General features: G+C 38.6%; 2 protein-coding genes across 3 annotated transcripts; both read right to left on the bottom strand.

The window, feature by feature from the left end:
* Window positions 1-1,845: 1,845 nt before the first annotated feature.
* Window positions 1,846-4,980, bottom strand: LOC126829640 (uncharacterized). The gene is made up of 2 exons (XM_050559642.2): window positions 4,847-4,980; window positions 1,846-4,118 (listed from the first exon to the last, which is right to left on the bottom strand). The coding sequence occupies exons 1-2, from the start codon at window positions 4,976-4,978 to the stop codon at window positions 2,850-2,852; spliced, it is 1,401 nt and encodes a 466-aa protein (XP_050415599.1). The 5' UTR covers window positions 4,979-4,980; the 3' UTR covers window positions 1,846-2,849.
* Window positions 4,981-10,763: 5,783 nt separating this feature from the next.
* LOC126829632 (mRNA-capping enzyme) lies at window positions 10,764-20,718 on the bottom strand. Of its 2 annotated transcripts, none has more exons than XM_050559616.1 (3): window positions 20,688-20,718; window positions 14,816-16,450; window positions 10,764-14,208 (listed from the first exon to the last, which is right to left on the bottom strand). In XM_050559616.1, the coding sequence occupies exons 2-3, from the start codon at window positions 16,331-16,333 to the stop codon at window positions 13,924-13,926; spliced, it is 1,803 nt and encodes a 600-aa protein (XP_050415573.1). In that variant the 5' UTR covers window positions 16,334-16,450; window positions 20,688-20,718; the 3' UTR covers window positions 10,764-13,923. The 2 variants fall into 2 exon arrangements, with proteins under 2 accessions (XP_050415573.1, XP_050415572.1); XM_050559615.2 differs by lacking the exon at window positions 20,688-20,718 and adding an exon at window positions 20,580-20,662.
* Between the last annotated feature and the right edge of the window lie 1,478 nt (window positions 20,719-22,196).

Here is a 22,196-nt window from a genome sequence, read left to right as displayed (position 1 = left end):
TTTTCATCAACATTTTTATTACTACGCGAATGTTCTACTTTTTCATCATTTTCATCAGTATTATCGTTAGTTGCGAACACATCATGCTTAGCGTTGTCGCTCGGTTACTCCCCAGACCTTCGCGACTTCTTTGCAGTGGGAAAAAAATGAACCCAAGTTGCTCTGTCGCATCAGGTTACGGTCAATAACCGGTGAAAATTTAGCAAGAAGAATTTTGAAATCTAAAATGAAAGTGTTCGTACAACACGACTATACCAATCTACATTATTGAACACTCGTCCCGAAGGAAATACACGTACTGGAAATATGTCGCTAAACTTAGTCCGTGTAGGTTTCCTCTCATATAGGACATTCATTTTTAAGGAAATGCGACAATTGACAATGCATGGTGCCACCATCGTCTCCAAATTACGTAGGCAGGCCACATATATACACTAAGCTTTTTAAAGAGAGGAATCCAACACCCCGTTTGACATGAATTTTTATTATGAATTATTACGATCACAATATAATTGTGATATCACATATTATGTCTTTATCATTATCTCACGTTTTTTTGAATATCAATCCTACCCTACCATCTGATGATAAAGGACGAAGCACATGACCGTGAATTATTTCTCATAAAAAGTGTTGACAATTTTTTTTTATGTAGCTGAGCAGGGGGGGGGGGGGGCGTTTTTTTTTTTTTACCCCCCCCCCCTCTGGATCCGGCCCTGGAGAGAGAGTAGGCGGTAAACCTCAGCAGATTCCGATATCCTACATCTAGCCTCGGCTGTATGACGAAGTCCGCCATTAGAACTACTTTCAAGTTCCCGGATTACCAACGGCGTTGGCCATGACGACGCCTTTGAAGAATATTTTATCATACAAATATTTCAAAGTCTTGAAGCTGTTTTTCTTTTAAGTTTATCCGATTTTCTTCAAACAAGGACAACTTTGCAGTGATAATTATAAATACGCTTTGAACGACGCAATCTTGATAACTTATTTTTAAAAGCGGCAAGTTTTCCTAATAAGTAAACCGGTGCCGCATCGCAATTGTATAGGCGTAGATACAAATCACTTACCGAGGCTAGATGTAGAGTAACGGAATCTGCCGAGGTTTGCCGAGAGAAAGAGAGAGGGAAAGAGATGGGGTTTAACGTCCATTTGACACAAACTAGGTCATTTCGGGACGAAACTAACATACGGTTCGATTTTATTTCAATAATTCGCTTGCGCGTAGGGGTCTTTAGCAGTGGGAGGAAACCAGAGGACCCGGAAAAAACCCCACGAGGTTGGACAGGCGACCCTACAACCGGGGAATCGAAACCACACCAGTTAACTCAAATGACTCAATGACATCGCCCCCCCCCCCCTCCTCCGTAATTTAACTCAGCGCCCACTTCCAGCGGAATTTAAATGGGTATACGTTTTTTTTTTAAATTAACAGATTGATGTCTGTAAATAACTTAATTGTCGGATAATTGTATCAATTGCAAAGAATCACCATATTAAAGCATTCTTAGATTTTCTAGAGTGAACAATCGGGATTTTTCAGTTTATTAATAAACTGAAGTAATTATATGATATGCATAGTACTGTTTTGCTCCGACGGGGCTAATGAAGACCGACATTCGCCATACAGAGTGTCATGCGGGAAAATTTGTCCGGACAGTGGCGCTATGGCCTACTCTTATATCAAATTCCAACTGTCAAAGGATCTTTTACGTGCATGCCAATGTGTGCACGGGACCTCGGGTTTTCTCCTATCCGAATCCTTCTCGGCCAACACAACGATCGAACATGGGACCTCTAGGTTAGCGAGACAACGTCTTACTCACTGAACGACCGGATGCACCATTAATATCCATATTTTCTTTGTTGCACATACATAATTATTAAATCCATTATATAGTATTACCCACCTCGCCTACGACACATGACCGTCTGTCTACAATTAGCTCCTCTTGAGAACTAAGTAGATAGTCACTTTAAGCGGCAGACTAAAAATGTCTGTGATGATCAACTTTCAAGTTTAGTTTTGAGGGTTCGTTTTTGTCGGGATTTGAAACAGTGAATAATATATGTATTCTAATAATTACTTGTTGAACAAAAATATGACACATTGAAAATCCCTTTCAGAAAATATCCAATATGTTCTGTATATTCATTTTGAAAAAAGACGAAACCTTTGAGGCTTAAACAAAATAAACATAAAGAGAAGGTACATGTTGTAAACAATTCTACATTGCGACAAAAAATGGGTGCAGTGTCCATTTACAATCTCCACGCAGCACAATTACAGTTCATATGATTTTAATACAGATTATAGTTCAATCGTCCGAAGATTCCACAAAGGTTACTATTTGCCGTCTTTCCCATGGTTATAACACAAAGTTGTATTTAAGCGACATTTTCACTATCACTAGACGTTGATTCACCGTGGATACGACTACGACTCAGATCAACTTTCAAGTTTATCTGGTGCTCTTTCGGGTAAAGGGGGGTTGGATGGCTGAATGATTAGCACGTGCGCGCTGTATCATAAAGTCTGTCATTGAGTCAACTGGCGTGGTTTCGATTCCCTGGTTGTACGTGACAAGGAGTAGGGTCGCCTGTCCAACCTCGTGGGTTTTCTCCGCGTCCTCCAGTTTCCTCCCACTGCTAAAGACCCCTACGCGCAAGCGAATTATGGAAATAAAATTCAACCAAATGTTAGTCCCGAAATGACCTAGTTTGTGTCGAGTGTACGTTAAACCCCATTTCTCTCTCTCTCTCTCTCTCTCTTTCGGGTAAAGTATAATGTATCACAAAGGTTACTATTTGCCATCTTTCCCAAGCAAAGTTATAACACAAAGTTGTATTCAAGCGTCATTTTCACTATCACTAGACGTTGATTCACCGTGGATACGACTCAGATCAAAACAACTACCAAGTTTATCTGGTGCTCTTTCGGGTAAAGTATACGGTATCACAGAGCCTGCAAAAAATGACGGTTCCTCGATCTGATTTTCTTTGGGAAGTAGAGGTGGGTCGAACGGTTTCTTTTCCGTGGATTCCTCTGCTCCTTCGTCCAATCGAGCAGTGTTCAAATAATCATGCAAGAAGTCATCTTCTGAATCTGAATCTAGTCGTTTTGGTTGTTGCTTCAACATGGCGTCGTCTTCAACATTCTGATGCGGAGATGGCGCGAAGGGGTCTGTCTGGTTCTCCTTCTCCAGCAATGGGGGATCAAAGTAAGCTTTGTACGATGGTTCTTGGATGCTGTTCTTCTTAGGACTGACGAACACAGGGAATGGACTCTCTGAACGTTTGATCTCTTTTTTTATCGGACAAAAGCGTCCGATATCTTTATCGACTGTTCCAGAAACTATTTTCTGATTTAACTGTCGAATACTGTTGAAAAACATGGGGGTTGTGGTTTTTCTCTTGATTTCTTGGCATCGAAGCTTAAATAAATCTAACGGTGGTATTTTAATTTGTTCATCGTGTGTTTCATCAGGTGTTTCGCTCTCTGTCTGATATTTGTCAGCGTGTTTAGAATGGACCGATGTCGGGTAAGATATCACGCCATTGTCAAGTTTATGTTGTATTTCTCTGGTAGAAAGGTGAGGTAAAACCCGCTTTACCATGGTGATGGTAGCTATATTCTCTGTCGTCATTTTATAATTTGTAAAAAAAACCTGGTTTTGTGCCCTGTTGATTAATATAGTATTCCTTTTACTACACGATGTACAGACTGTAGGGCCCATTAGCTCACAGCAATGGTTCTGGACAATTGACGATACTTCTGATTCGGCAACACTATGAGGGCGATAATGATTATCGTGTAAAGTATCCATGGGGATACTATCCATTGTGGATCGTTTAAGTAAGATCGGTTTATTTGTAAGCTGTCGCGGTTTGTTGAACTGACTTATACAAGACTGCGGTCTTGACATCTCTAACTGACTTTGAAAACTTCGTCTACCCATTTCTACAGTTTTTCGTTTATGCTTCCCAGAAGAACTTATCCTTTTTCTTTCAACAAAATTATACACTTCATCCAACTTTACTACAGTTTCAGCACACCCATCTGTAGTTGCCCATTTGGAAGGCAAAGACATCTTTACCATTGGGTACTTCCGGTTGCCCTGAAAGCAGAAATAATGAATATGCGCTACTAAAATATTGTTTCAAAATGGCGAATATGGTTTTAAAAAAACCCCATTAATTACAAAAGCCTAAATTTATGGAACAGAATACAGATTGTCTGTGTATTTACGTACAAGTAATCGGGATAGAAAACCACGAAAAAGTTGCATTAAAAACGTATAACATGTAGATCTATCCAGACAGGTTTTATAAAGATTTATATACTATACACTACTATACTATGTAAATATCTATAAAGTAGAGACATATATTTATAGGTATACACTGTTATATCTACTACAAATTGTTTACTTACTTATCTCCGACTAGAGTATGTCAATAAATATAAGTAATAATATCTATGTAAACTTCCTTTACTGTTATTTTTATGTTACGTTTATTCGTAAATGACACGAACGGACAGCAACAGTTGTTTGCGAAAATTGGGACCATCAACAGTTTCTTGATCCAATGCTCTTTTCTATAATAGCGTACTTTGCTTAACGATTTCCAGGGGTAGGGCGCAATAATTTTAACAAAAGAAAATAACCGTAATTGACATTATAAGACCACAGGGTGGTTATTGACGGTCCAAAAAAGTGTCCATGTGACGAAATTACAATCAACACATACAACGTTTTGTCATGGTTGACAAACACTTCAAAGATTATCTTTAAATTACGGTCAACAAAACTTTGGGTGAAAATATAGAAATAAAGTTACATACCGGCGAGGCTCTAGTAACATGGTAGAGGGGCCTTTGAGTTGGACAATATAGATCAAAAGCTGGCCACAAACGATGTCCAGTTACAGCCAACACATCTCCATTGTTTTGTCCTGGATTATGATCAGCACCCATGTTGATTTCTTGACATCAGTCAGGTTGACATGTTTATCCTCGATTGCTCATAAATCTGAACATCAGTTTAACAGTTTGAAAATGAGGTGTTGACAGCTGAAATATAGTATTGTTTATTTATTAGTCCTATATATCTGTGATCTGATTAAAGTGACATGCAGCAACAGGGGCGGATCTAGGAAATTTGAAAAGGGGGGGGGGCGCTGCAAAATGAAGGCATTGACCGCAGAGACGGGGCACGCCGCTGTGGGGGGGGGGGGGGGTGATCCCCAAGAAAATTATCCGTCATTTCCTTGCATCTGTAGCCATTCCAAGAGCTATTTCCCAGACTGGTGTGTTTGAGTCGATGGTTTGAGTCATTTGGGATCCCTACAACGGGTTGGGAACGGACATATTTGAGTCTGAGAAAAGGCACTTTCAGCAGTAAAAAAGGGCACTGTCGAAAATTAGGGGGGCGCGAGGGGCGCCCCCCATTGAATCCGCCTCTGAGTAACTTATACGATTTAAAGGGCACTAGTATATTATAGAGCTTTTGGTGGTGACTGTCAACACTCTGATTTGGTCATGAGTAGCCTAGAGTTTAAAGTTATTTTGAATATGATATTCTCATTTAATTACATTGATTTTCCAGGTGATAGACACAGTGTCTTTTTAAAAAGGATGTGTGATTTTAATTTTTCGGAATGTTGTAGACAACAGTTAAAGAAGTTATTTAGACATTGTGTTATTAGCAAACACGCTTTAAATAAACATAAACATTGATCTACAACAGTGATTCTCAACACAGGTGTGCCGCGAGATCTTCCTAAGTGTGCCGCGAAATTTAGAACGGCACACAAAAAAATGTGAAAAACCACGTGATCCCAATTGAGCATCCACTGGTGCCTACTGATAAGTCCATAGCTGTGTTTTTCTTTATTTAGTTTGAGTCATTCTATGTGTCTATGACTAGTCCCTGTCTACGGTTGTATGCCGTCTGACTTATCATGTTTTATTTTGCAAAATTCAAATATTGTTCATATATATACTATTCAAAAAAAGTAGGGGATATTTGATTTTTAAGTGTTATTAAAGTCACCTAATGAAACTGACGAATAAACAAATGACAAAATGAAATGAAGTTCACATTCATCGATTTATTCCAAATGATCGTTAAACTAAGTAAGGCACAGACTGACCATTATAAGGGTAAAATGATACCCGGGGTCAAACAGCAAAGTTACCACAGCATCACAACCAAGTCAGTAACGGGTAAATCCTCCTCTGTTTGCCAAACAAGCATTGATCCGACGTGGCATACTCCTAATGAGACGTCTAAGGTCATTTTGGTCCAGATTGTCCCATTCCTGTTGCAACGCAGCAGCAAGTTCTTGGACATTGGCAGGACGTTGTCGACGTTGACGTAACCTCTGTCCAAGCATGTCCCAGACATGCTCGATGGGGGAGAGGTCGGGACTCAGTGCTGGCCAAGGTAATGTGGTGATGTTCTGTTGTTGGAGGTAACCTGTAACGATCCTGGCCCTGTGACATCTTGCGTTGTCATCCTGGAAGATGAAACGGCGGCCATGACGTCGTGCGAACGGCACAACATGGACTGCCAAGATGTTGTCCCGGTAGTACTGGCCTGTAACACGCCCTGCAACAACATGTAAAGCCGTTCTTCCAGCAACAGTGATGCCTCCCCACACCATAACAGAACCACCCCCAAATCGATCATGTCTGATGACGTTAACGTCTTGGAAGCGCTCGTTTCGACGACGCCACACCCTCCTACGTCTGTCCAAAAAATCAACAGTGAACCTTGACTCATCTGAAAACATCACATTGCTCCAGCGTCGATTATCCCAGTGTTGACGATCCCTACACCAACGACGTCTTGCCTGAATGTGATGATCTCTCAAACAAGGGATCACGCGAGGACGTCGGGCGCGAAGGTGACCCCTATGCAGTCGATTCCGAATCGTCTGGCCACTCACTCTCACACCAGTGTCTGTTTGAAGACGAGCGCTGATCTGATTTGCTGTGATGACACGATTTCTCAAGGCCAAGGTACGGATAAATCGATCCTGGGCTTGAGTTGTCGCCCTTGGTCGACCTGAGCGTGGTCTGTCCTGTACAGATTGTGTATCACGGTATCTGGACCATAGCCTGCTTATGACAGACTGAGAAACATTCATCGTCCGCGCCACAACCGCCTGTGTTGTGCCGATCTGTAGCATGCCAAGGGCACGTAACCTTTCATTTTGGGTAAGCCGACGCATATCAAAATTTGTTTTCTGGTCACTAAAACAATTAAACTGATGTTTCCACCCTGGAATTCAATGCCACAATGACTGTAACATTCAAAGTCAGAGTCGTGCAAATCTTGGGTTGGACCCCCCTGATGATCCCAAGCATCACCTGCATTCCATGCGGTAGCTATTGGTGCGTTTGGGCGTCACATGTAACTGGAAATGTTTCTTCTGTTAGGTTCTATAGTGACTTTTTTCGTAGTCATTTGCATATTTTAGTATTATGCCCCCAAAATCAAATATCCCCTACTTTTTTTGAATAGTATATTTAGCCAGGTGTGCGCTTTTTTTTCATGTGTTCCAAGGTGTCCGTTGGCAAAAAAGGGTTGAGAACCACTGATCTACAATTATTATATATAATTATTATATACATATCACATTCATCACTGGTGTATATTTTAACCGTTTGTGGGCACAGTGAATAACGAGTAATCTGATAAAGCTATTAAGGCGTTTTATGAAATTTTTATTTTTGAAATACTAGCTGAAATCAACCTATCCAACAATAAGTTATCGAACAATAAGCGTTGATCAAGTCGGCCAACATTGCTAATTGATAATCAGATTTATATATGAAAATGCAATACACCGTGAAAGATTATCTGGCCGACAAAGTCAAGTCTTATCGTTAGTTAATTAGTTTTATTCAACCTGAAAACTTTACTGCAGATTATCTTTGCATGTACACATAACGTTTACTTCACATATTTACTTGGCTCTAAGCATTTATTTATATATATGACTCAACTTGTAAATATATGGAGGGAATGAAATAAGCGGGAACAACGCCGGAAAAATCACGATGAATTTTCTAGACCAACACCCAGATCGAACAAGGGACCTGGTGGTTAGCGATCCAACGTCTTACTCACTGAGTCACCGCATATAAACAGATGTGTGGGTGGGGGGGGGGGTGCAAGAGGTGGAATGTAACATAGATAAATGGGAATCGCCGTACATATTCAGTAGCGGAGGATGTCATTGGAGTTTGGACTTCATCTGATTTTTTTAGTTGCAGCAGAGACGCCCCATTCTGAAGTGGGGAATACTTGAGGGTTGAATACCCAAAACCCAAAACAGGAACCCAGAAGTTTTTTGGGATAATGTTTGATTCGTGTTCACACATCGTATGGTTTTTACTGTGTTCGATGTTCGTCAAAAATTGTGTCGTAACGTTAATGCCTTCGCGAAAATGACTCTCCGTATCAAGGTTTCCCCTTTATTTATCACTGATCGACTTCAAATTAGGTTGGATATTTTTACATTCATGGGTGTGGAATTATAATGCCTAAGTTCTATTCACTTACAAGAGTTAGGCTTTTTGGGGGCGGGGGCGGCACATGCTCAAGGCTCCAGGGCCCCCACCACGGTTAATCCGGCGCTGAGCGGAGGCAGGTTAACGGGTTATAGATGAAAGACAATGGCAAAGGTGCAAGACGTTGAGAGGTTTTTGGTTCGTCTGGTATCAATAGTCATCTAGAAAACAGCGGTGAATTTAGGGGTCCTTGGTGAAACACTGGGTAATCATCCAGTATTCAATATTCAATATATTGCAAAGGGTATTTTCAGACTGACCCGCAGCGCTCAATTTAAGGGGGACACGGGCCCGTAGCCAGCTCTTAAAATTTGGTGGGGCTACGGAATTTTTTGGAGGGGCTGAGGATGTGGCCGGCTAAGAACGCTCCTAAGAAATCATTATTGTTGGCAAAATATTTGGAGGGGGGGGGGTGCACAATTTAAAGCAGAAAATCAACGATATTTGCAGATTACACAAAATTATGATACAATCTGAAATTTGTCATCTGTATGTCCAGTGTATTGAGAACATAGAATATGGAAGGAAAACAGATGTTATAGCAATCATTCGTGTCGTGTTGTATTGGAGACATCGTATGTAACCAACACTGAAAAGAACTGTAGTGTAGTCTATGGTCAGGGGCTACGTGCGAGGGACTCAATGACGCGCTTTGCGTCATAGTTTTGAGTTTTTGCGCCCTCTCGCAAATGGTAAAAATCACGCGGTTTCAATAAGTATAATCATAATGCTTAACCAGTATCAAACGTATACCGTAGGTCGGACGGATATGCTACAAATTGACTCGAGCATGTTTCACACAGTCCAACATTACTCGGCAGCCCCCCCCCCCTTCCACGCACACACATATATTGGGTTTTTTTTGGGCCCGGGCGGGATCTTATTCCTTTCGCCAAATCATTGGTCACCACGCCAATGTCTATGGTGTACAGCTGGCAAGACAGTAGATACAAATCCTAACAAGCTTAGTAGACAGTTTTGTATTTATTTTGACACCTAGGTTATAGGTATGTACTGAAGTAAGTTTATTCTTATTTCCAAATAACGTGCCCGTTGTAACATTTTTTCCTTGATAAAATGGTTTTAAGTGGTTTTATTCCATATTTGAATTAAGGCTTAAAATAAGGAATTATCTTACCTGTAGATGGCAATAGGAGTACATCTATGTTGAAATCAAATAAAGTATTGAAGGACAAACATTTCCGTGTATGAATCACCATTTTAACACCACCTGCACGAAACCATGGAAGTTACTAAAAGTACCGTAATAATATAACTAGCAGTCGTTGTTCTCGTAACGTATAGTTAATGTGTTTAATATCGGATTTGTTTTCGTTAATCGCCTCACAACGGCCGTCGATTAAGCTCCATTTAGTCAAAAATGCTAATCATTCAGCCATACGATCGGCTTTAGATCCCATACACTCCCACACAGTTTTTCAGCGTCATCAAGGACAGCGGGTCTCAGAAATTTGTTGATATTAGACACTAGGGTATTCACAAGGTCCTAATATGTAATCCAAGACAATAACTTTGGAAATTAAGGTGTGATCCCACCGCCAAGAATGAAATGTCAGACGATCGATTCATGTACGACAACGGCAAATTAGTATTTGGGGAGCGGTGGGGGTAATTGCCGAAGTAATTCCAGTATTGTGTCCGCGGCCAGTCGACTGTTAGTGACGAAGACTGTCTGGGGGTGCAGCAACTAGAAAATGTTCCAATATAGCATTATTTATGGTTTTGCATATGAAAACCCACTCATGAAATGAGGTTTAATATTCTACTTTTGTACACCAAAAGAGCTGATTAAGATGGGCATACCATGCAGTGAACAATGAAGGAAATTTTGCCTGAATAGCGGCATTCCTGCTCATTCTTTATCCAATTCACACTGCTAATGTGTACATGGGACCTCAGTCTTTTGTTCTATCCGAGCAACTACACACTGTTTATTGCCAGGGGAAAACAAATTGAAATATCCTGAGACATTTTCTCAGCCAACACTGTGATGGAAGCACTGACCTTCGGGTTAATTAGCCAAACGTTCCTTACTAAGTCTCTATTCATTTCCATTGCATTGCCCCTGGGGTAACCAAATCTCTTTATACATGAAAATGCATTTTCTTCCACACACCCCTCCCAAACATTGTGGGCAAATAAAACACATAACAGTAGATTATCTTAAAATAGATTATTATAAATAGAATACACTTAATCTTCATATCATACTGGTTGCTACGTAAACAATCTCTATACACATATGTACATTTTCTATAGATATGATCAGCATCCACATATCTTACACATTTTATATAAAACACACTATTTCAATCAATTAGTATCCATCAGTCATATTTATTATGTTGATTCAATTTGGGTTTCGCAACATCCCCTTGGGTCCCTTCCCCACGGTTCCAACTGGTGGACGATCAACTGAATATCAATAGATTGGGTAATAAATCCTCAGAGATCCAACAAAATTTGGATTATTGTTGTACGAACCAGGAAGATGATTAGCGGTTGGGAATCAGATCCTAGTCCAACCAGCGGTTGCCAGGCAAGATATGCCCACATTTTGCAAGAGATGGATAGAGATCAAGCTAATAACAAAAACGATTTTTGGTACAATAAGGGGCCATAATCCAGAAAGTTATGGTCAAAAGGAACTGAGATCTTTGGGATACATTTTAAGTTTCATCAAAATCAGATAAAAATTGTGACCTCTAAAGGGTCTACAACCTTCATATTACATACTTTTACACAACTTGCGTACAAAGAAACAACATTTTATTGGGCAGTTTCGTTTCGATTTCCCCAGAATTCGAATTCAACCTAGATTATGGTGGATGGTGATATATTTAAACGGTTTTTAAAATCGGATAAAAAATTGTGACATCTAGAGCATCCACAAACTAAAAAATAGGTTGCCAGGCAACGAAATCAAGGGCCATAATTCAAGAAGTTACGATCCGATCATTGGGTTATAAACTGGCATCAAAATCAGATGAAAATTGTGACCTCTGTCTCCACAAGCTAAAATCGTGATTTTTCATACAAGTTTCGATCCGATACACGCCAATATCGAAAGGAAAAATTGGATAAAAATTGTGACCTGTAGTCACAGGGGCAACGGCATAATACGTCCACATGAAAATGTGGGCGTATAAAAATTCAGGCATTGAATGATTATATTGGTGATCAAACAGGCATTCGAACTGCATATAAGCTTTTGACAATGTACAATAATTTACTTTCTAATTTTTGAGTCAACTATAGTATTTTTTCCTAGTCATTAGAAATATACTCTTCAAAAAAATTAGGGGATATTCAGAAACAATACAAAACTGCGGAAATGCACTGCTGTTTCTATTAGAGGTAACCAGTGTATGTTAATAACTGGCCAATTGCCTACACATGAACATAAACAGTTCATATAGGCGACTTATCTGACGGCCCCATTTCAATCGCAAAGAGATATCCTGTCAAAAGTGAAAATGGACGTTTTTGATTTAATAATGATTAATTGCTTCACCAATCCTCAGATATTCAGCAATTCGTCAGGGCATGCTCCTAATTAACTGTCCAATCACGATTTGGGACAATCTGACCCACTCCTCTTGCAGTGCCACAGCCAATTCTTGCAGTGTTGTCGGTTGACGTTGACGAACACGTCTCCCGATTAAATCAAACGTAACACACTAAAGCAAAGATATGCTAAACAGTAAATCTTATGCAAGAACCGATAGGAAAGCAAACATGGATAGGATAAACCAACAATCGGCAGTTTTCATCAACCCTTCCTTGAAGTGTCAAATATGACAATGAATCCCTCCCGCTTGTATTGCGCTATTGCGTGTCGGACGTGCAGCTCAGTGGTTCTGTTGGAGCGATAAGTTCTTCATCTGTGAACATACTCTCAAAGCATGTCAAGTGTCAATGACTATTTATCATATCACAACCTGCATAGGTATTTGCATTTCAATATCCCCTACTTTTTTTTGAAGAGTATATTATATTTCCAAATATAACAAAATTTGTAGTTCAACAATGAATATTTAAGTTCACTGCATTGCAGAATAAAAGTTTTACAATGAGAGTATTCATACAAAACAAAGAACAGTTGTTACAGGACCAAGGTTATTAACAGACAGATGTGCTTTTGTCCAGAAAGCTGTTTCCAACTACATGTACTCTATTTGGGATTTGAAAAGTCACTGAATTTTTCTTGGTTTAATGATTCTAGTTTACATTGTCATGTTTCTAGACAAACCGGATGGAAAAAACTCTAATACTTGAGAAAGCAAGAGACACGGTTTAACACATGGTACAATGTTTTTCATTTCAATAGGGTTCTTTAGTAGTGGGAGGAAACCGGTTGGGCAGACAAACTTTAACATGAACTTGAAAATGTATAGCTTTTTTAAAGAATACCGATATCATTAAACATACATTATGCAAGAGCTAAATCTGCCAATTGCAGGTCTTTCTTTAGGCCTGAAATGTTATCTAAATTATTAATTAGACATTAATTAACTTATCCAGACCATAATCAACTCTCGATTGCATCGCTAGCCTGCGATATTTACACGATTATAATCCGAACTGATGCTCAACGCTCATTGAGTCATTCATGATGATCGAGGCTAGGCCCAAAATTCAATCGCTACATTCACGGTTCAGAGTGGATCAATTTGACTGAAATTTTCAGCAAATTCCCTTTACATTATCTAGTTTTTAACTATTATAGTGAGAACTGCCAGCTCTTTATCTAATCTCCCATAATGTATCTTTAATATCCATGGATATGATAATAATGAATAACCAAACAAATTTCACTTTTAATTTGTACATGTGGTCACTTGCACCCAAGATATTTGATTTGAAGTGTCATTGTCAAATTTGGGGAAATTGCAATATTTAACTAGTGTTATTACGAATATTTGATAAATCGGGCCTGTCACGCATCTATAAATTCCACTTGGGTAATTGGCTTTAATCGGAATACGATGAAAACACTTCTATTACAATGTTTTGATGTTCTTACATGGAGCTTTAACATGCAACAGGTATTTTTCTGTCTTCACAGTTATAACATGTGGCATTATATGTATAAACATGTACTGACAGATAAAGTGAAAGAGAGTGAGAGAAATGTGGTTTAACGTCCACTCGAAACCAACTACACAATTCGACCAACCAACCTCCCAACTGACAAAGCAAAATAGGATACATAGGATGACAGAGCACTGAAATTACTCATAAAAGCATCCACAATTCTGAAATCCTTTTCAACATTTTATACGATCCATTAAAGTAAACCAAACATATATTTCAGATTAGGGTTTGGAAAATTTAGGTGGTGGAGGTGGCATCATGTTATTGTCAGCTGGTCGTTTTTGTCCATGGTTTTGTTGTTTACTAGGCGTCCATCGTTCATTATTAATAGTTTGAAATAGAATTTGTTTAGTAACAGGGTTCTTAATACTTTCACAAACACCTTTAGCTGTATTAAAACTATTGGGGAAGGATTTATCTGTTCTTTGTCTCATAAATTTCCATGTTGTACCATCCCACATACACTCAATTATCTTATTATCTAGTGCTCGTAGTTCTTTATTAACCTAAAATACACAAAATAAAAAATGAATTCTTATAATATTTACAGACAGACAGACAGAAATGGGGTTTAACATCCACTTGACACAAACTAGGTCATTTCGGGACTAACATGGTTCAATTTTATTTCAATAATTCACTTGCGCGTAGGGGTCTTTAGCAGTGGGAGGAAACCGGAGGACCCGGAGAAAACCCACGAGATTGGACAGGCGACCCTACTCCTTGCCACGTACAACCGGGGAATCGAAACCCCGCCAGTTGACTCAATGACAGACCGTATGATACAGCACGCGTGTGCTAACCATTCGGCCATCCAACCCCCCTAAAATATTTACAAGCCTGTCATTGATTACAAATCTCAATTTCATTGAGAAAAATTAGCAACTGTCCATTAATTACAAATTATGTGCATATTCCCATCCAACATGATTTTTTTCTTTATTTTGGGGGTGGGGGGGAGGGGAGGGAGTAAAAGGGTAATATTTTCTGTGGGTGTAGTACAATGCATTGGTATTTTTTCTGATAACTTAAAATCTGATTTGTAGATTGCGAATACAAGTTAAATTGCAATGACAATATAAATATAAATACTACAGTTTACATTAGATATACCTTCATTTCTCCAAAGGGTGGTTCCAGACCACCAACAAATAAATAACCTTTTGTCTGTGGTAACATGCCTTCTTTCTGTTCTTTCACAATTTTCAATCTGAAGTCTACAGAATTTAAATCTGGTGGTTTCCATTTTAACACATCGTCACATCGACCTGGATTGTAGGGATCGGCAGCGGGTTGGAAAATCAATCCATCTACTTCATGACTAACTTCCTTAGAAAATTTACCATCTAAGAGTTTTTCTGACATTGTCACATCCCAAAAGGGTTTGCTACGGATACTAAAGGGTTCTTTATTTTTATCCAACATTCCATGCTGTATCTTGGCATGGCGGGGGCCGATAATTTCTTTTTGTATGCATAACAAGCGTCTATCAAAATCCGTTTTACCTACTTCCTGTCCTTCAAACCGTAGAATATCGTAAACAAGGTATCGCGGTACAATAACATCATCAACTTTATCTAGAATCATTTCACCATCAAGTAATGTACTATGTAAATGAGCTGTTAAGTCTTTACGTTTGGGAAAATCTACGTTAGAAACATGAAACACTGCATTGTCTCTGTCAATCATATAAACTTCATTATTACCATCAATTAACATCATATATCGCGTGCCGTCTGCCTTCCAGCTCACTTTATATGGTTTCTGTCGTATAAAGTTGAGATTTCGGATATCCATGGAAACAGGTTGTGAACCAGGAAAGCCGTTCTTCTTCCATCCAGACATTTCCTGACATTTCCTCTGTAACTGACTTAAACGTGGTTGCCCAGAGACTATACTGACACCTGAAATTCCCTCCATGAATTTGGCATCTTTTTTAACAAACTCTTTCCGGAAGTTACCATTTCTTTTGCCTTTTCCGGCATTTCCATCAGTACCCATGTCATTTCCGTCATCGTCCACACTGTCGTCTGCTTCAGAACACCAACTCGGCATTGCTGGTGCAGCAGGAGTATCATCGATATCTCCATAGCGACCAAACAACTCATCTAAATATTCCTGTTTATAAATACCCGGTGGTCTTGTTTCAGCAAAGACACGGACAGCAGCTTCAACGCTCCAATCAAATCGTTCCACAAGAAAAGCTACGATTAGAAAACCAGTCCTATTAAAACCATGGGTACAATGAACACCTATTAATTCTAATGGTTTCTGTTGTTTAAATCTAGCACAGAGATTAACGAAAGCTTCAGTCTGCTCTTTGGTTGGTGTTTCGGCTCGACCTTTACAGCACAATTTGACATATTTACATTCAAGTTTTTCTACGAGGTTGCTGTCATAAAATCGTGTTGTGTTCGTTAAATCGATAAATAAACCTATTTTTTTCTTGTAGATTTTAACAGAGTTAAACAACATATCAACATTAAATATACATTCATCAGGAATCTGATCACTATATTTTTCACTTAAAGGAGTTTTAAACGGAATAAACGTATCTTCTATAATTTGCCCTTTGCGAGGGCAGTTCAGCCATCGAGGGGGGATTAACTCCCACTTTTCCTTACGACTCATTGTGTTTCTTATGCTTTATTGTGGGATGTGAATGAAATTAACTACCAAACTACTGATTCAGTAGATTATCATCTTTTGGTCAGATACATGTATCTATCAGTGGAGATATACTTTAATCTGCAAAATATAAAATTTAAAGATTTTCATGAAGGTAAAAATGATGCTAGTGATAGCTGTGGTGTTTTAAAATAGTAATAATACAAAGAAGTGATCAGTTATTTATCTCAAATTATCCTAACCACAGATCCCATTTAATCTGTATATTAAAAGTCTAACAATTTGTTTCTTTTTTATAACTCATGTTATAATTCAACTAAGAAAAATTGAAGCACACTTTATTCTGATAGAGACCTCTTCCGAATCCTTGATTTTTATAAACCAAAACTAAACTTAAGCTCGTGATCAATGGGATTTTTAAATGACAAGCAGGAAACTGTGTTCTATTCCATATACCTTACCCAGTATTTCAATATCAATTATTTCTGACTGGGGGTTGCACAAAAAAGCATTGATTTCTCTTTAGCTGATGGCATAAACACAAAAAACCAGCGGCTGCCAGGCAGGATTACGCCCACATTTTCGAGAGATGGATAGAAAACAAGCTAAAACGAAAGTAATTTTTCCTACAATCGAGGGCAATAATTCAGGAAATTACAATTCGATATGCGCAAATATCGAAAGGAACCAAGATCTTTGAGTTATAAATTTACATTTCAAGTTTCAACAAAATCGGATAAAAATTGTGACCTCTATAGGGTCCACAACCTTGATATACCATATTTTTACGCGGCTATTTTGTCTGTCAGTTTTGGGCCGATTTTCAGGAAATTTGAACTCAGTCGTCCTTAGGGTGTAACGGTGATATAATAATACGTTTTTTCAAATCGGATAAAAAATTATGACCTCTATAGGGTCCACAAGCTAAAAACGCGATTTTTCGTACAATCAGGGGCCATAATTCAGTAAGTTACGATCCGATATGCGCGAATATCGAAAAGAACCAAGATCTTTGGGTTATAAACTTACATTTCAAGTTTCAACAAAATCGGATAAAAATTGTAACCTCTGATATACCATATTTTTACGCTATTTGAGAACGAAGGGCGGCCATTTTATCTGTCAGTTTTTGGCCGATTTTCACGAAATTAGAACTCAGTCGTCCTTAGGGTGTAACGGTGATATAATAATATGATTTTTTAAATCGGATAATAATTATGACCTCTATAGGGTCCACAAGCTAAAAACATGATTTTTCGTACTATCAGGGGCCATAATTCAGGAAGTTTCGGTCCCATATGCGCGAATATCGACAGGAACCAGATCTTTGGGTTATAAACTTACATTTCAAGTTTCAACAAAATGGGATAAAAATTGTGACCTCTATAGGGTCCACAACCTTGATATACCATATTTTTACGCTATTTGAGAACGAACGGCAGCCATTTTGTCTGTCAGTTTTGGGCCGATTTTCACGAAATTAGAACTCAGCCGTCCTTATGGTGTAACGGTGATATATTAACACGTTTTTTTAAATCGGATAAAAATTATGACCTCCATAGAGTCCACAAGCCAAAAAACGCGTTTTTGCGTACAATCAGGGGCCATAATTCATGAAACTACGGTCCGATATGCGCATATATCGAAAGGAACTGAGATCTTTGTGTTATAAACTTACATTTCAAGTTTCAACAAAATCGGATAAAAATTGTGACCTCTATAGGGTCCACAACCTTGATATACCACATTTTTACGCTATTTGAGAACGAACGGCGGCCATTTTGTCTGTCAATTTTGGGCCGATTTTCACAAAATTCAAACTCAACTGTCCTTAGGGTGGAACTGTAATATAATAATACGTTTTTTTAAATCGGATAAAAATTATGACCTCTAATGGGTCCACAAGATAAAAACATGATTTTTCGTACAATCAGGGGCCATAATTCAGGAAGTTAAGGTCCAATATGGGCAAATATTGAAAGGAACCGAGATCTTTGGGTTATAAACTTATATTTCAAGTTTCAACAAAATCGGATAAAAATTGTGACCTCTATACGGCCCACAACCTTGATATACTATATTTTTACGCTATTTGAGAATGAACGGCGGCAATTTTGTCAGTCAATTTTGGGCCGATTTTCATGAAATTCAAACTCAGTCGTACTTAGGGTGTAACGGTGATATAATAATACGTTTTTTTAAATCGGATAAAAATTATGACCTCTATAGGGTCCACAAGCTAAAAACGCGATTTTTCGTACAATCACGGGCCATAATCAAGGAAAATACGGTTCGATGTGCGCGATTATCGAAAGGAACCGAGATCTTTGGGTTATAGACTTACATTTCAAGTTTCAACAAAATCGGATAAAAATTGTGACCTCTATAGGGTCCACAACCTTGATATACCATATTCTTACGCTATTTGGGAACGAATGGCGGCCATTTTGTCTGTCAATTTTAGGCCGATTTTCACGAAATTTGAACTCAGTCATCCTTAGGGTGTAACGGTGATATAATAGAACGTTTTTTTAAATCGGATAAAAATTATGACTTCTATAGGGTCCACAAGCTAAAAACGTGATTTTTCGTACTATCAGGGGCCATAATTCAGGAAGTTACGGTCTGATATGCACGAATATCGAAAGGAAGCGAGATCTTTGGGTTATAAACTTACATTTCAAGTTTCAACAAAATCGGATAAAAATTGTGACCCCTATAGGGTCCACAACCTTGATATACCATATTCTTACGCTATTTGGGAACTAACGGCGGCCATTTTGTCTGTCAATTTTGGGCCGATTTTCACGAAATTCGAATTCAGTCATCCTTAGGGTGTAACGGTGATATAATAGAACGGTTTTTTAAATCGGATAAAAATTATGACTTCTTTAGGGTCCACAAGCTAAAAACGTGATTTTTCGTACAATCAGGGGCCATAATTCAGGATGTTACTGTCCGATATGCGCAAATATCAAAAGGAACTGAGATCTTTGGGTTATAAACTTACATTTCAAGTTTCAACAAAATCGGATAAAAATTGTGACCTCTATAGGGTCCACAAGCTAAAAACGTGATTTTTCGTACAAACAGGGGCCATAATCCATGAAGTTTTGATCCGATACATGCCAATATCGGAAGCAGCCGAGATCTTTTGGGGATAAACCTATATTTCAAGTTTCGTCGAAATCGGATAAGAATTGTGACCTGTAGAGAGTCCACAAACAATTGTGGACGGACGGACAGGGGCGACGGCATAATACGTCCACATGAAAATGTGGGCGTATAAAAATGGTGCTAGTCATTTGTCAATATATTCATTATTAGCTATATATAATAATAATAACCATTTCTATACATAAAGAACAACTTTTATCGTAACTCCATTTGAAATTTTCAGTGAATATGGAATTTTCCGATGACTATGCAGAACATGTACAATAGATCGCACTCATTTCTCTGCTAATCAACGCCGGGAATCTTATTACCATGTACTGTTCCATGTACTACGGGTGTAGTAAATGAGGTTAAACTTTGGCGCGAAAATTGCACGGGGTCATACGCGGAGTTCCTGTAGGCACTCTAAATTGGATCTTAAATTAAAATGAATTACAAAACAAATTATTCCGTAGTCAATTGTTTTATTTAATTAGGGGGATTAAGGAATCCTTCAGGCGTTAAAGAATACACACGCCGGCTGTAGATAGGTAATTAAGGAATAAACATTTTGGGCCAGTTTAATTGAAAATTAACGGAGTTATAATAATAGGCCAGTAACTTTTTTATCATCAAATGACTACACAACTTGCTCAAAGGAAGTCCTTAGAACGATTCCCTACTGTGGCTGAAGCAAGGCAGAAGACATCAGTTGTGGAACCATTTCTTGCGGAAATGATAAAATTTGATAATATTATATATTATATTATATCTGACTTAGTTTTTTTACTTTTCTTTAGGTTCAATATGTTTAGTTTGTTGATAGATGTAGATAGACCTATCTAATCATATATTGATATTCCCAATCTTTGAAATTGTTTACAATTTTCATAAGATAACTGTGGCCACGTCATTCACTTGTGGTTTATATTAATTTATTAATGAAATCTGGAATCAGGAATGTAGGGCACATTCAGATTCACATATGATTGAGTCGATTGACATTCTTCCTCCACTCCAGATGAGTATGGTAAATAGGGTCGATCAGAACTTCATATTTCCTTTCAGTGTTTAATAAAGTAACCACCTTAACCTGTGGTTAGGCCTATTCATTTTTCTAACACGTCATCAAACATAAAATTTGTTTAAAAGACTTCAAATCAACTGAAATCAAAGCAAACCAAAACAACATTTTGCTTACTTTTTCTTTTAATATTCTTGACTTCCGGTTTTGTAACAGAGTAACCTCCCCTATAAAAGAGGCCCAAGGGCTGAATTAACCCATCAGTGCAAATAATGGCCAAATGCTAGCTAAAATAAAGTGTTTATTATTCCCATTTTTTAAAAAGCTGATTTTTTGCAAAGAAGCACACATCTAAGTAGGCCTAATCAAAACACGTGTGCGATTATTTCATATGTTGAGGAATGGTTATAGAAGTTTATGTCGGCGCTATTGCACTTTCGCACCTCTACCAGTTTCCCTTGTCGTAGAGACTTGAAATTTTCAGGGGATGTTAAGGGTGACTAGCAATGACCGCACACCAAATTTCAGCCGAATCGATAAATAACTTTTTATTTTACCGACCTTTTAATTTCTAACGGGCGAGAAGTTCATCCGTTCGTCGCCATTTAGACTCGAATAACAAGACACGAAGACGGATTCCGACACACTGCGCTAGCTGCCTAACACTGCAGTTCATAAAATTTAATAATTATTTTCGTATATTTTAAATTTTGCGCTTTAAGCCACCAATTTCTATAAAATACTATTTGGCGTTGACCAGATGGATTGGCCTTTACGTGTGAATATCGCCGTGACCATGACGCTGACTTCAAATTTTCCATCGAGTTTGGGACCTTTGCGCTTATAAGTGCTACGCCCCTATTTCTTGCTGTATTATCGAGGTTAATGCCCGGGGTGAAAGCAGAGAAGATGCCCTTAAGAAAAGATGATTTGGTCAAAGTCGTAGGTCAAGGTCATGTTACAGAAAACTGAACTTAAACATTTCAAAGTCAGTTTTGAGACATTTGACCTTGACTTACGACCTTGACCCCGTAACCATTTTCAAGGGCCATCATCTTGGCTTGAACCATCGACGTTTACCTTGGTCCTGTCGCACACTGCTAGGTCAGAAAACGGTCAAACGCAGAGGGCCCGTGTACGAAAGGAAGTCAATGGGCGCGGTCAATATGAAAGGTCGTAGTGACCTCCACTAGTCAACGCCAACCAACCGTGACCTTGACCTTGAGTCCAAACTTCCCCTCCATCTCGGGGCCTTTGCGTTTATGCTTGCCCTGGCCTTATTTCTTACTGTATTATCAAAGTTAATGCTCGAGGTGAAAGCAGAGACGACGTCCTTCAGAAAAGATAACTGGGTCAAAGTCGTGGGTCAAGGTCATGTTACAGAAAACTGAACTCGAACTTTTCAATGTCAGTTTTTGGACATTTGACCTTGACTTAGGGCCTTCACCTCTTACAAAATTTTATACGCCACCACCGTGGCTAGGACCACCGACCTTTACCTGGGTTCTTTCACACACTGCTTGGTCAGAAAACGGTGAAACGCAGAGGGGCCGTGTTTAGATTATTAAAATAGTTTAATGTGGGTGTATATAATCCAATATGGTTTAATAAAATTAACATTATAGTCAACCACGAGAGGGTGGGTTCGGTCTAGATTTATACATTTTAAACAATTTTATCCTCAAA

This window comes from Patella vulgata, chromosome 8 (assembly GCF_932274485.2).
Source record: "Patella vulgata chromosome 8, xgPatVulg1.2, whole genome shotgun sequence".
In the NCBI taxonomy this organism is placed as follows: Eukaryota; Metazoa; Mollusca; class Gastropoda; family Patellidae; genus Patella; species Patella vulgata.
Note: the sequence above shows the minus strand (reverse complement) of the source record. Positions and strands in the feature narration are given on the sequence as shown.

Excerpts from the sequence above, each read along its gene's own strand:
- LOC126829640 (XM_050559642.2), bottom strand. The coding sequence starts at position 4,978 with ATGGGTGCTGATCATAATCCAGGACAAAACAATGGAGATGTGTTGGCT. Across the intron at positions 4,119-4,846 it reads ATGTTACTAGAGCCTCGCCG|GGCAACCGGAAGTACCCAAT; the intron begins GTATGTAACTTT and ends TTCTGCTTTCAG.
- LOC126829632 (XM_050559616.1), bottom strand. The coding sequence starts at position 16,333 with ATGAGTCGTAAGGAAAAGTGGGAGTTAATCCCCCCTCGATGGCTGAAC. Across the intron at positions 14,209-14,815 it reads CACCCTTTGGAGAAATGAAG|GTTAATAAAGAACTACGAGC; the intron begins GTATATCTAATG and ends TGTGTATTTTAG.